This window comes from Ostrea edulis, chromosome 5, assembly GCF_947568905.1.
Source record: "Ostrea edulis chromosome 5, xbOstEdul1.1, whole genome shotgun sequence".
Classification (NCBI taxonomy): domain Eukaryota; kingdom Metazoa; phylum Mollusca; class Bivalvia; order Ostreida; family Ostreidae; genus Ostrea; species Ostrea edulis.
The window spans coordinates 83,534,021-83,549,655 of NC_079168.1; the positions used below are offsets into that span (position 1 = coordinate 83,534,021).

The window sequence follows — 15,635 nt, forward strand, 5'->3', positions numbered from 1 at the left end:
TTAAGATAGGATGCAGATGAAACGAAAACAATAAATATCTATATAAGCTCTGCATTTTTGCCGGAAATGCCAATGAAGTCGTTATATTGATACATTTGTTATAAAAATAGAATTTAGAAACACTTTAAATTTTGAAAAGCAACTTATAAAATGTAGTTTTATTTGTGTTTGCGTTCACACACACACAGAGAGAAACGAAATTCTTGACGTCAATGCTATATAAGTAAGCGAAAGCTGCCATGGGTGTCGGACATTGTGTAACATACGCCTCAGTTATGCACATTAGCTTTGTAAAGTATATTCCTATAACCTTAAAAATACGTTGCAGATACAGTTGGGTAAGAATATCATTACTCGAGACGTTCTGGAAAAGTCCTATCTAGTATCACACCCAATAGAACACCCCACTACTATCATACGAAGAAAAAGTAACCTTCAAACATAAATTGCAATTGGTATTTATCAAGAAAACCTTGAGATTCGTGTTAAAAATGTTCCGAAGTCAAATTTTAGCTAGTTTTTTTCTTCAAAAATAATATTTTGTATTGTTTTCAGCATGTGAAATTTTCAAATAGGAAAGACAACTCGTATATGGAAATTTAGTCCGTACTTAAAAATTCAAAAAAATTACAATGCAATTTTCATTCACGTGTTATTTTAATTAATTTTGTACGAGAGATACGTACTTAGGCTTCTGTTAAAAAAAAATCTTGAGTATATCATCTGACCATGATTTAAAATTCATTTTTCTGATTTTCCTTTCTCTTTTGTCATATTGATTTGGAATCAAATTCTACCCTAAACAAGAATAGTTAGAACATTCACTACATGACCGTGAGAGTGAAGGGTGAGTCGTTTGTTCGAATCCTTCTGCTTTAGAAGGGAAAGTGGCGGGCTTTCTTGGATCCCATGTCACGACAGGCGTTGGCACAATACAGAGACCCCACTGCTACAGCCTCGAGATCCTGCCATTTGTCTAAATTTTTGGCATTTCTACAGCAGCAGGTGACATTTCGATCTGAGTAAGAAAAAATTCAAAGAGACGTAAACCAAATAAAAACCAAACCATAAACTCAATATAGTTGTATGGGACGTCTTTAAATTTTGTTTAATTCAATAGGTTGAACTTGAAAAAAAAGAGAGTAAAAGTCCTCTTTCAATTCCATTGTGAATTAATTCGATCACCTAAGAAATGGTTAGTGTGGAGAGACATGTAAAACGACAATGCAAGTAATCTATAAATGTAGTAGCAAGTGTTCAGATAAATACAGAACATTACGGACAGGAAACGAGATATTATACCAAACAGGGCTTTTGTAACATATATTATCTAGCGTGATAATATGTCATAAAAACTTTACAAAATGGAAATCACTTTATACAGAGTAATCAAAATAGCACAGCATAATGCGCGCGCATATCAGTACAAAACTAAAATGCACTTGCCATCATTGACATCGTGCTTGCGCTGTTCTGCGTCATCGTCATCGTCGAAACGCAACAAGTGAATAATACGAAGGCGCTGTAATAAATCCATTGCGATTACTTTAACTCCATGGTGCGATGATGATGGTACGATGACGTAACAGACATCCCACCATCGCACCAAACTCCCCGTCGAGGCCTCATTACGTCACCTACGAAGTTCGCCATCGCACCTAAACTTCCACCAGAGTTCGTTTGCTCACAAATTCGTAGGTGACGTAATGAGGCCTCGACGGGGAGTTTGCCATCGCACCATCAAATCATCGTCATCGCGCTATCGCCTACATGTTTTATATAACACGATAACAAAACAGAGAGATATAGGCGAAGCTCTAAAGCTATACTGTCTTTCATATCCATAGATGACCAGGAAATGCTTGTTATACAACAAAGACTATTCGTGTTTGTGTTACTCTATAAAATACTGTAACAAATCTTCGCCATGTATATCGATATGAGTCTAAACTGATACTATAAATAACCTATTATCAAGAGGTAATTGACATGATGTGTTTTGAGAAGGCAACAAATCCGCCTCTTCATTAAGAATAAATTCTGCCTGATTTACAGATGATGAGGGGAAATGTTACGAGTAATCAATGGGGACATAATGATTGAATAGGGGGTATAACACTTCTCAATCCCTCATCCCAACGAGAATTAAAGTGATTGATGACAAAACAGCCCTAAAAATGCGCTGTTGGTATCCTCTAGATATCATATTCTGGGTCGATAATTACGTCACATTTTTTTTTTGAAGTGTTGCGAGTTGTAGAAATATTATCTCCTGTAACATGCTTTAAAATGTTAAGATGACAGTGGCGATAATGAAACTTTACAAAAAGATACTGCCTGCTGTACGAATCCAAATGGACGATACAAATCATTGCGTGATGGCACACAATAATAGGAAACCGTCAACGAGATATATCGTACTTTTTCCCCTCAATGATGTCAGAAAAGGCCTTTCCAAGGCCAGCAAGAGATTTCAGACGTATGGAACGCTCCACATGCAATTCGATTTACCATCTCGCTTCGATGGGAGTACACCAGGGTTTAGTAATAGACAGAAAATAGCGCTATTTGTTCCATTTCAAGAATAGATGATAGGATTCAACATAGAAGATAAAGACAATTTATCTCTTCGAATCCAAGAATTAAATGACTTTCTTAGACATAGGCACCAAGAGTATTTGTTTCATTTATCTCGACACTTGCTGTTGCGCAAACTGATGAAGAATGTTTTGGTCCAATCCATCAAGTGAAAGAACAATTAAGAATTGATCATGTTTTGTATGATGGTAAATCTATATATTGTACATATATTTTATGAACAGGCATGAAGATTATAAACTGAGAGTAGAAGAGTGAAAAATTAGACTGGGGATATTTCCAGATTGTTAACTATGATTTAATGACATTTTGATTGATTATTTTACGTCCCATCGAGAATTTTTCACTCATATTGAGACGTCACCAGATGTAGGTGATGTACCACAAATTTAGACCAACGCTTAGCGCTCAGAGCCGAAGCAGTGAGAGTTCTTTATCGTGCCAACGCCTGCCGCGACACGGGACCTCCGTTTTTAAGGTCATATACGAAAGACCCGTGGTTCTCACTTCTAAATGCCGATCGTTTGGCGAAAGAGCAATCACTACCTATTTTAACCTCATAGGTTTAATGGCTGAGCTCCCAGTTACAAAGCGAACGCTCTACCATTGATCTACCGCGACCGGTAATGTCAATTTGAATCACATTTAAGGTAGCTCATTACACTAAATTTTTATTTAATGGCACGTTAAAACACTTATTATGAAGTACAATGTACATGTATTATTTCACCATCGAAAGAGCTATACCAGCGCTCAATTATTTTATATGATTTTTTTGTGATTTATCCCGGAATGATAAATAAAAAAGTACTTTGTAAATAAAATACTCTAGAGTCCAAATTTAGCTGTGCTTTGATGCTCAATATGAATATCTAAGAAAACACGCCTAAACGACTCAGATAGACATTCTAATTTTTTTAATAAAAAAAATATCTATGAAAATTGAAAACATTGTTTGCTTATATTTTTTTAATCTACGGACAAAATCTTCAAAACACATGTCAATTAGAAAAAAGATATATCAGATAAATATATTTTGAAAAGAAATTGAAATGAAATGGCCAAAATTCAGAAATATTACAATTTTTCAACTTTGAACCAAGCCCGATCGGAATTATAAAAAAGTAGCCATAGAAAACATTGTAATCAGAAAATTACATTCCATTGATGTAAAATGGTTTACAAATTATACGAATTTATAAAGGAAACTAATTTCTTGATGACCAGTGCATACAATTAGCACCAATATGATCATTTTAGTAATTTCGGTCAATTTTGATCGGCATAGGTACTTTTTTCTCATGTTTGAATATAATGATTATTTTGTGACAGTTTCAATATAAACAACAACAGAAAACATTGATCAAAATTGCCCTTAAACAAAGGTACAAGTTGATAACAAATGAATAACAAAATTGTGTTTTGGCGTGCTTGTCATGGCCATTTAATAGAAATAAAATACATCAGGAAAATACAAATAATGAACAAATGCGCCGATGAGAAATATTTGGCAACATAAACATTCAATCTTGATCCAGGGGGCCTGGGGAAAACAGTACAACACCCACCCACCCCCTGTTTTATAACGGACATATTTTTTGAAGATTTTATCGGTAGATTTAAAAAATATTATATAAATATTGTATGTAGTTGAGGGTAACATTGAAAATTTTCACCCCGAGAAAACCTTTGTCAACCGAGGCGTAGCCGGGGTTGACAATGGTTTCTCGAGGGGTGAAAATTTCAATGTTACCCTCAACTACATGCAATAATTGTTTTATTATACTGAATGTTATGTAAACTGGGAAGCAGAAAAACTTACGTCTGTTGACATTTGATCAATCACTGTCGTGCGATATTTCGTATTTCGATGCGGGTACTCGCGTTTATTACAAACGCTCAAACGACGTCGTCTAGCAATCTACGGCGAACCGTACGCGCATAAATTTGACGCTTGTGATAATCTTTTATAATATCACCCGTTGTCAAGTACTGTTACCCGTTGTTAGATACTATCACCCTGAGTCGCGTGTTTTCTGTTCTCAGAGGGTAACAATATGATTTTTCAAATGCTTCTCGACCAATCAGGTTCGAGTATTTTACATGAAAGTATAATAATAACAAATAGCGTTTTCAATTTCCATGAATATATTTCTCTAAAAAGTTAGAACGTTTATATCTGAAGTTTTTAGGTATGTTTTATTAGATGTTCATATCATGCATCAAATCACAGCAAAATTTGGACTCTAAAATCTCTTGCAAACAAAACACCTTTTTTATCATTCCGGGAAAAACCACAAAAAATCATATAAAATAATAGAGAACTTATATCACTCTTTCGATGGTGAAATCATACTTCTTAACAGGTGTTTTAACGAGGCATTAAATAAAATTTTAGTGTAATGAGCTACCTTAACATAAAGAATCATCAAATATTACTTACTTTAAATATCAATACATTCAAATATTTACTGTTGCCTGTCTTCAGTTTTAATCTTTTCTCAGTTTATGACCACTAGGTCAGGTTCTTAATTTTCACACTCTATAAGTGTATAGTTTGTTTTACTCGTTTCAGTTCCTATGGAAGACAGTCCGTTTGGAAATCTTTTATGGAAGGTAAGTATTATTTTTGTTATACATGGTGTTTCACAATGCCGCTCGGTTCCAACTTTCAGACAGGGAAGCACAGCATTGGTGCTCCTTGATCAAATTGCAACCGGATAAGGAATACCTCAGCGAGAAAAATTTCTGAACCTTAAATGGATCTACAATTTTCATCCAACAAAATCATTCTTAAGCCTGTAAACCCTTTTGTCTTTTTAGGCTTCAGAATTTTTTGTGTAGACTCAACGTCCACGCAGAAAATATGTTCATGATTATTTGAATGTATGTTTGGACACAAGTATAGTTGGATTATATGTTAAGAACTTGTTGATACTAACATGAGACAGCGACGCAAGAATGCAGCGATATGAGGCCTCAACCGTGTGCTGCTTTTTTTTCCTGCGCCATAAATCGAAGGTTTTTATAAGGGGTGGATCTGTACCTCTCTGATTTTCAAAGAGCTACAGTTCTGCATCTAGGTCCAATTGATATCCAAGAATGGCTTTAATTCTGAGGTTAAAGGTTAAAGCTACAGATGCATCCGACCTATATTTCATTACACCTCTAGCAATAAGACTAATAATGAAATAATTGTATGTTTCAAGATTTTTTTTACAAATATGTTTTAATAGGACAGCAACTTGTTCTGAAATATTACAGATATGTTGCGGTATCAATAATAAAAAAAAAGGTTCTGTTCGTTTCCGGTTTAGTCTTTCTTTACAAACAAAACAATCAAGAAAGTTAATTTAATGATACGGAAATTGTTGCAAGAATATTAATAAACGAAACGAATAGTGTACCAAAAGTGTTGATCTTTATGCTGACTAGAAAAGTTCTCTGTCTCAACCAATATACTAGTCTTCATAATGACAAGATACTCTGTCCAGCTTAATCAAAGGAGAAAGACTACACGATACCTAATGGAGGTCTTTAATGATGCGAACTGCCCAACTTCGTTTATTTTGTTTATTCTCTCGTCCAATCTAACGTAGATCGTTAAATTACGTTCAGAATATACTGTACTGGGGGTTTTCTCTCTCGATTTAATGTTAAATTTAACAATGGGGAAAAATCTTAAGACCCAAATAAAACAATGACAATTTTTCCAAAGTTAGGACATAATAACTTCAGAAATATTGAAGGTAACCTCACGATTTATGCTTTGAATTTAGTTATGAGTTGATAAACGAAATGAATAAACGTATAAGCAATATTAGATATCTACCGAACGAAAAAATTCTGCCAATAATGATTCGTTTTGTTTATTTGGTAACAATTATAATCAATATTTTCTATTTACGTTTCCAATGATTTGACCTTTGACATTTTTATAAATTGTAATGATAGCCATTTCCTCATGAATGTGTTGCAGATGTAAACAATGCGCGTATGAATCGTGATAAATATAGTACGTCTATTTTAAATGTGGGAATTCCGACATAAATGGAAGGATAACTTAAATATGAAAATATAAATTTTATTTTTGAAAATGCAACTCCTCTCGACGACATATTTTTCATGAAACGTGTTAGCGCTTCCTGAAGCACGCCGGAGTGAAGCATCGCATGCAGTTCATATACTCTCATGAATTTTCAAAAATGAAATGTATTTTTCACTGTAATACATGTACGTTTACTTGATGTTATGACAGGGATCTGTATAAATCAAAGGGTATTTTGAAATGTATTTTGGTAATAAAGGTAAAAAGGATGTTTTGGTTTTCTTAATTCATTGTATATATGTTAATAATAATAATAATAAATTTATTTTGTAATATAGAGCGTAAAATCTATATTGCTCTAAACGCTATTCAAATAAATAACAATAAAATAAGTTGTATAAGAACAAATGACCAGAAGGTAAAGAAAAGTCCGTTATGATTGCACAACATAGTAATCGTGACTTAGAGTTCATCTGCACAGACTAGTTGTAATGAATTGCATGAAAGATATGTGTTCAATCTGAAAATTGTTTCTCTTCATCAAAAGTTTGTAAAAACAAATGTCAAAGATTCTGAAATCATAATGTTACGTAGATTTTTTATTCTTTGCTAATATGCATGTATGTACATTTACCCCGTGCTGATTTCTTGACAGGATAAGAAATATTTGATAAGCGTGCTGGTTCCTATCAGTATTGGAATTGTGGGAGCCGGGTGTATCATTGGAATGGCCTATGTAGCTCGCTATTGCTACAGAAACGAGAGACAAGTTCAAATGATGAAAGAGAGAATCACACAGGTAAATACCTTATTGTTAAATAGGAAGCTTAAGTAAACAGTAACTTCACTTGATAGTATTTACTTCCGGCTTGGTAGCCAATCAGAATGCATCATTCTAATAATTACACAGGAATATTTTTAACGGATCTGCAAACAAAATTGATGGACTGTATTCTGTCTGCCTGTCCCACTTTAGATATATTCGGGCCATAATTTCATTATAGAAAAACATTGGAATCTAAATCGCATTGCCAATGTCTGTGTCTGACGCGTTTCGTACCGATTGTTAAACCGTTCTTGGCACACTGATATTGAATACGGATAACTCCGTTTACCTGGTCAAGATATAGGGCTCACGGTGGGTGTGACCGGTCGACAGGGGATGCTTATTCCTCCCAGGCACCTAATCCCACCTCTGGTGTGTCCAAGGATCCGTGTTTGCCTAACTATCTATTTTGTATTGCTCATAGGAGTTATGAGATTGATCACTGTTCGTTATATTCACCTTTTATGCTTAAAGAAAGGTGGTTCCGTTTCTAATTTGAGGATAGACAATGATTCTTTATGAAGATCATTTGGAAAACATTTTTCGTCGTTGTAATGTTGTTGTAATTTAGAAAATTGTCGAAGCTGGAACTAGATGTATAGCTTACGTTTGAACAAAGAACCACCAAGATCTTAAGCATGTTGACTCTAAAAATAGGTATGGGCATAGGAATTGCGCAATGAATTTTACTCTCAAATGTTGAACAAATGCCTTTAGGGTCAATATGTAAATTGTAATTGTAATTGAAAGATTTATATAGCGCCCTATCAACATTAGTTCTCTAAAGCGCTTTACAAATGTGAGAGAAAAGATAATATAAAATCGATGTGCACATACATGTGAAGAAGATATTCATAGTGTCAGAATTAAAATGCATAATTATCATTATTAATATATAGCGTTTAATGTAATGATATAATTACCCTAATAACATATAAAACCATTTAAAACAACCCTTAGGAAGAATTAAATACATAGAAAGGACACAAGTATGATAACAAACTACAATTCAAATAGCAACTGAAGGTTTTTTTCTATTGAGATCTAATATAATAGACATTTTAATACCCCATGTGCTAATCATGTCTTTTTTTCTCTTATCATATATTTTTGAAAACGAAGCTGATTGTCGGCTTGAATTTGTTTTCTTTGGAAGTGGAATTTTGTTGATTTCACATGTAATCAGGAATGAGTTTACGAACATTCCTCATAGGACAACATTATATTTCATTTTGATGGATCTGAAAGTGATCTGTCATATTTGTGATTTTTTTTAAATCTTAGATCTTTGCAAATCATGCAATGTGACTATTTTCTATTTCTGGTTCTCGGGAATCAATGACCCTAAATTGTTTCCTTATGTGCATACGTGTTTACAAAGTCAGTTTGAAACGCACATCAGAATGTAATGATGAACACATAGATAATAATCCATCGCTTTTTTCTTCAGTCCCAGGCACCCCACTCCGATAACATTGTTCTGCTGGACGACTCAGATGACGAATTTTAGAATACCATCCAGATATTGAACTCTTTGATATTAGACTAATTGCGAAGCTGAGACTGGGAAACAGTGATTTGTTGAAGCGCTGTCAACAACGGATGCAGTGAAATCACTCGAGAATGTTGTAATAGAGAGGTAATCAACGGCAGAAATTGTCTCCCGAAATTAAAAGGGGAAAGTAATTACATGCGCTGTCTCTCCTTGTCCTTTAACGACTCTCTCTCTCTCTCTATCTATCTATCTTCGCTCTCTCTCTCTCTCTCTCTCTCTCTCTCTCTCTCTCTCTCTCTCTCTCTCCCAAGTCTTCTTTATATAAAGTCAGAAATCGTTTATATTCTTCCTTTGAATATTGACTGACGTTGTTAAAGGAATGATATGTGTCGGAGTGTATACTTTTATATGTAAAACTCTGTAAGTTTATATCTGATTATTGTTTTTCAAGAGCTCTTTTTATTGGTATACACTTGAGTCAAATGATATTTCACCTATTTTATACCAATAAGATATTCCATCAACAAGATAGATGGTAAATAATCAATGTTCAATTCATTTGTTATTGAATGAAGATACATTTACTTCACGATGCTTATATTTCCATTCTTGTACGAGTTTGTTTTTGGTTTTTTTCTCTGTTTTACGTCCCCAGGCGAACACCTCCACACAAAATAGTCCCACGTCTATCTTAATGTTGCGTTTTGTCCCGACATATTTCTAGCACAGTTCGAAATAAACGTAATTTGTTCTCTTTGAGATGTATTTTATTCATGACCAGGAATGACTTGTCTACGAATACGCCAAATCTCTGTTTGCGCACGCATTTTACAGAGATAACAAATAACAATTCAATGTGCTGAGTATTTCATATTGATTAGCCATTTGCAAATTAGTGTTTTCTCAAAGTGTTTGTTTTTCGCCTAACTGGAGGGTAATATTTTCTCCCAAAAAGTGGTTTGATGTAAAACAGAGTTAAAAACAAATTATCGCATCTGTAGATAGCAGAATACATCTAAGACTTTCATGATTGTGTAAATAATAGTTAATTATGATCGCTAAGATTGCTGTTGTATTGTTTGTGACATTTATTTTGATATATTTCAATAAAATCTTGCAGTATTTCTGTAAATAATCAGATTTACGAAAGACAATAACTTCACACCTTCACTAGCCAAGGGTTTACGATCCGCTCCACTTCTCTAAAGCGGAGCGGATCGTAATCCCGTGGCTAGCGAAGATGACAACTTCATTGTCTGTGAGACTATCAGAATATGACACCGAGTAAGCGTCTCAATGTTTTTACACGCAAGGGTAGACACATGTTTCTCACAACACCAGTGTGAGATCGACTATACCCCTGTGAGACAGCCATGTGAGATTTTTCTTTCTCACATTAACACCAGTGTGAAGTCAGCTTTACTTATGTGAGACAGCCATGTGAGATTTTTCTTTCTCACATTATCACCAGTGTGAGGTCAGCTTTACTTATGTGAGACAGCCATGTGAGATTTTTCTTTGTTACATTAACACCAGTGTGAGCTCAACTTTAACCATATGAGATTTTTCTTTCTCATATTATCACCAGTGTGAGATCGACTTTACCCATGTGAGATTTTTCTTTCTCATATCATCACCAGTGTGAGATCGACTTTACCCATGTGAGATTTTTCTTTCTCACATTAACACCAGTGTGAGATCGACTTTACCCATGTGAGATTTTTCTTTCTCACATTAACACCAGTGTGAGATAGACTTTACCCATGTGAGACAGCCATGTGCGATTTTTCTGTCTTTACACTGCTGCGACGTCATTTGATTGTGACGTCATATATTTTCTATGATTTACGTTACAAGGTAAAGTAAAATATTTTGTATTGTTTTCTTTAAATTTCAATTTGATATAGTTTTCTGGTGGACAACCTTGGGTTGTTTTTTGATTGTTTGTTTGGTTGGGGGGTTTTTTGGTGGGTTTTTTGGGGGGTGTTTTTGTTTTTGTAGTTTACACTTACAGTGTAAACCATTTTTTGTGTATGCTCTTTCTGTCTAAGTACTTTTGAATTGGAAATGAGGATTTTGATAGTTTTGAATTTTCTCGAAGCTCTTGAATTCATGCACTAAACTGTGGGTATAATGTGAGAAAAATAATCCTTCATTATTTACTCGTGTGGGATAGGGAAATTCCACCTCTGGAACAAGATTCGCTGTCTAGGACTCGGCAAAGTCTCGTCCTAGACAGCGAATCTTGTCCCCTCGATGAAATTTCTCTATCACACACTTGAGTACTAATGAAGGATTGTATTACTCTTTTGTGTAAACTTCCCAGTGCTCCCAATGAGCATGCTCACGATACGCTGATTAACCTCATTCTTTGATCCCTCTCCTACGTCACTTTGAAGACAAGGAGTAAAATTACTATCCTACATCGACATGTGTAATAGCGTTTCATCAATTCGTAGAAAATCGTGCAGACTTTAATCTCAGCTTAAACGTTTCCCTCTTCAGTATTGGTTTTACCCTACCAAGGAACAGTTGATATTGCTCTTCGATTATATTGCAGTGTCTAAAATCAGTCAAAATGTTGTCCACTACAAAAATATCAAAACCCACGATTTTTCCGGTCTTCTCTATTGATGTTTAAGCCATTCATTACCACAAAAATGTATAGGGATGTTTTCGCGAATTTGTTACCAAAAATCAATTTGCTGAAAAATTAAACGCGCGGGCATCACTATCAACTGTATCTCTCTCGATCCTGATTACATTTCGAATTTAAACGATTCCCAAAGCGTTTAACATGCGTTCTTCATTGACTTTGAAACTTTTATATCAATATTTTGGTGCCAAAATCTGTTCTTTCAGAAATAATCTGTTGAGTTAATTGAATTTAAAAGAGTTTTTATCAAATTAAATGAATATTCTTTGTAAAACAGAAAATAACAACTCCTTGGGGACAAATCTTGTGAATCTGAATCATGCTGTACTTTACATTATAACCCAGTGCGTAGGGAATCGGTAAAATTAACTACTAGTAACCGGTTACTTAAAAAGAGAAAAGTTAACTACCAGTGACTGTTTACTTAAAAAGAGAAAAGTTAACTACTAGTGACCAGTTACTTAAAAAGAGAAAAGTTAACTACCAATGACCGGTTACTTAAAAAGAGAAAAGTTAACTACCAGTAACTGGTTACTTAAAAAGAGAAAAGTTAACTACTAGTGAGTGGTTACTTAAAAAGAGAAAAGTTTAACTACCAGTGACTGGTTACTTAAAAAGAGAAAAGTTTACTACTGGTAACCGGTTACTTAATAAGAGAAAAGTTAACTACTAGTGACCAGTTACTTGTTAAGAGAAAAGTTAACTACCAGTGATCGGTTACTTAAAAAGAGAAAAGTTAACTACCAGTGATCGGTTACTTAAAAAGAGAAAAGTTAACTACCAGTGATCGGTTACTTAAAAAGAAAAAAGTTAACTACCAGTGATCGGTTACTTAAAAAGAGAAAAGTTAACTACCAATGACCGGTTACTTAAAAAGAGAAAAGTTAACTACCAGTGACTGGTTACTTAAAAAGAGAAAAGTTAACTACCAGTGAACGGTTACTTAAAAAGAGAAAATTTAACTACTAGTGACCGGCAACTTAAAAAGAGAAACGTTTCAAATGATAGACCTCTGACTTCTCAAAAGACCTGTTTGACCTGATTCGGATGTGATCGGTCAACAGGAGGTGTTTACTGCTCCTAGGCCTCTGATTCTTCCTCTAGTTTGTCCGTGTTTGCCTTTCTTTAAATTTTGTATTCTTTATAGGACTTATGAGATTGTTCGTAATCTTCACTTGTTCGTCGTTGATAGCACGATCCTTTTGTAGCAATTTGTCGACTTCCTATTTCTACGATCGATATTCCCAGAGGTGTCCATGTCCCTGTAATCGGATATTTGGGGACGTATAGTTTTGGTATGTCTGTCTGTCTGTCCGCAAAACCTTGGTCATAACTTTTGAATGGATGGATATTTCACGTGTGTATTCCTTGTGACAAGACCTTTCTTTTGGAACCCAAATTTTGACCATGTGACCTTCAACTTGGAGTTTGATGTACTTTTGAAAAACTTTAACCGTGACCATAACTTTTGAATGGTTAGTGATGTGGTTTCCATATTTCACATGTGCATTCCTTTTGACAGAACCTTTATTTGGATCTCATGACCTTCGATTTTGACCTACTTTTGACAAACTTTAACCTTGTTCATAATTTATGAATGGTTAGTGATAGGGCTTTCATATGTCACATGTGTATCCCCTTTTGACAAGACTTTTCTTTAGTACAAAACGTTTTGACCTTATGACCTTCATCTTTGAGTTTGACCATGTTTATTATTTGACTTTGCAATTGCATTTCGTGTAATTTTTACAACTTTGAGAAAACCTTTGGAATTTGAAATATGTCGTATACTGAGTTAAAGGAAGACACTTCAAAACGGACTGCATGTATGTCTACGCCGTGAGGTCGTATAACATGTATGTCTTCGCCTTGAGGTCGTGTTTAGCCAGTATCATAGAAAGTTTGGGGCAGGTGAGGACTTTATAAATTGTATTTATATATAAATGATCACGACAAACACTCTAACATAAAACAATAAAACAGTCTCTTGTCATATCTGATATTACAGACTACAAAAATGTAAAAATCACAGAGGTAATTATACTCATCAAAGAGCCATCCTTATGTAATTGTCATGCTAAATTTTTGTACATGTTGTTTTACAACTAGAAGGCAATAAAATAAAGGATTTCTGGGCAGTTTAACAGTTTCATGTTGGTTATGTATAACTTATAACACAACACCACAAGCAAGTTAAGTAAGGAGTAACGAAATGGTTCCTATTCATCCCAGGCTTTGATTCTAACCGGAATAGGAGTAGTTATAGGCAGTTAGGTCAAAGGTTATGCTCATCTCTGTGAGATTCACCCTCACAACGCCAGTGGTCACCACGGGTTCACTCATCGCCGTTGGACGGATGAACTCGGGACCCCTTACGTTGTCAGGATGGCTGTGAAACGTTTACATAAATTGAATTGAATGGAATGGGATAGGCAGGAAATCCACACATTTCGGAGAAATCGCCGCAAAAAAATAAAATCAGTAGGTGTCCATACTACGGATGTATACCGATAGAAGCTTACAAAAAGCGTGAAATGATTACATAAATTGAGATGGGATAGACAGGGATTCCACACATTTTGGAGAAAATACCGCCGCAAAAATTAGAAAAATGGGGGGGGGGGGGGGTAAGTGATGTCCATACATCAGGTGCCTGTGCTCACAACGCGAACACTTTAATCACTGAAGCACCGAATTGGTTCCAACACTGATGTAGGAACCAGTCAAACTATTCGTTTATTGATCTGCGATTTGCATTTCCACTAATTTCCTGATCTTAAGAAAAGTGAGCTCGAAAAAATATGTTTTAAATAGTTGTTGGATAACTCTGAAACATTCATCTTCCTGTTCTGACACACAGATCGAGAAGACGCTGGCATATCAAGTTACAATTTACACAAGTCAGCTAATCAATCGACCAATGACATTTTATCACATTCTAAATGTGTCCCCAGAACAGCCAATCAACCCACTAGGTAAACCCAACAAAAAATAGTGTTGAATGTCTACAAACTTCTGAAATCGATAATCGGAATATTCATTGATTCAATTTTTTTGAAAATATTATCAACTTCCCTACAGTGCATAATATGCATGTACTTTCATATAAACAGGAAAGGGAAGGGGGTCAACATTAGCTATAGACACAGAAAGTGAGACTCGAGTATTGCAGACTGCTTGACGAAGACAAGAGGATGTGATCATTACACCTTCTGATCATTAAATATACATGCATGTATTAAAACGCATGATTTGTGTGAACGATATCATTATTTGACATCGATAGCTAGTTCCTTAATTATCAACAGTTTACTCCGAAGGCGCCATTGGTAGAGCAATTAATTGAAGTGACTGCTCTGGTAATTTTAATTTGGTTCTATCATACGGTGTCTCTGAGCACTATTTGCATGTTAGTCGTAAAAAAGAAGTCCATGGGCCACATCGCTCACCCGAGTCACCATGGTCCTGCTCGTATGTTTTTAACAGATTTTTTTGCAATATTTATTCCAATGAAACATTTTGACCCCATATTGTGACCCCAACCGACGGGTCACGACATAACCAAACTAGAATTCATACAGTATGGGGATGCTTCGATACCAATGACTAACATGACCTTACTATTCTGGAGGTCAAGGTTACAAAGTCAAAGATCATAGTATGAAATGAAAGCTCTAGCCATAAGAAATCTATATACAACTATGAAAGATCTGCCTTAAATAGTTCAGGATATACTGAATAGGTTAGATTTTCGTAAAAGTAGGTCAAGGTCACAAGGTGAAAAAACTTTTGTCACAAGGAATGTACAAATCCAATATGAGAGCCCTATCTCTCACAAAAGTTATGAGGAAGGGTAAAGTTTCGGACATACATACAGGACAAAAACGATTACCCCCCCCCCCCCTAGACAATAGTCGCGGGGGGCATAAAAAACTTGAATTCACACAACTTCGGAATACGATTTAGTGTGACCCTGATACTCTCGAAAAGTATTTGTTTTAATTCCCTGAGT

General features: G+C 35.1%; 1 protein-coding gene across 4 annotated transcripts in view; it reads left to right on the top strand.

Moving 5' to 3' along the window:
• LOC125652616 (uncharacterized) overlaps positions 1-10,091 on the top strand; it is a 23,935-nt gene extending 13,844 nt beyond the window's left edge. For all 4 annotated transcript variants that reach the window (XM_056166530.1, XM_048881947.2, XM_048881948.2 and 1 more), the window contains 3 exons: positions 5,174-5,214; positions 7,302-7,445; positions 8,923-10,091. In XM_056166530.1, the coding sequence (XP_056022505.1) occupies positions 5,174-5,214; positions 7,302-7,445; positions 8,923-8,982 (245 nt within the window). In that variant the 3' untranslated portion in view covers positions 8,983-10,091. The remainder of the gene's footprint in view (positions 1-5,173; positions 5,215-7,301; positions 7,446-8,922) is intronic.
• The last annotated feature ends 5,544 nt before the right edge of the window (positions 10,092-15,635 follow it).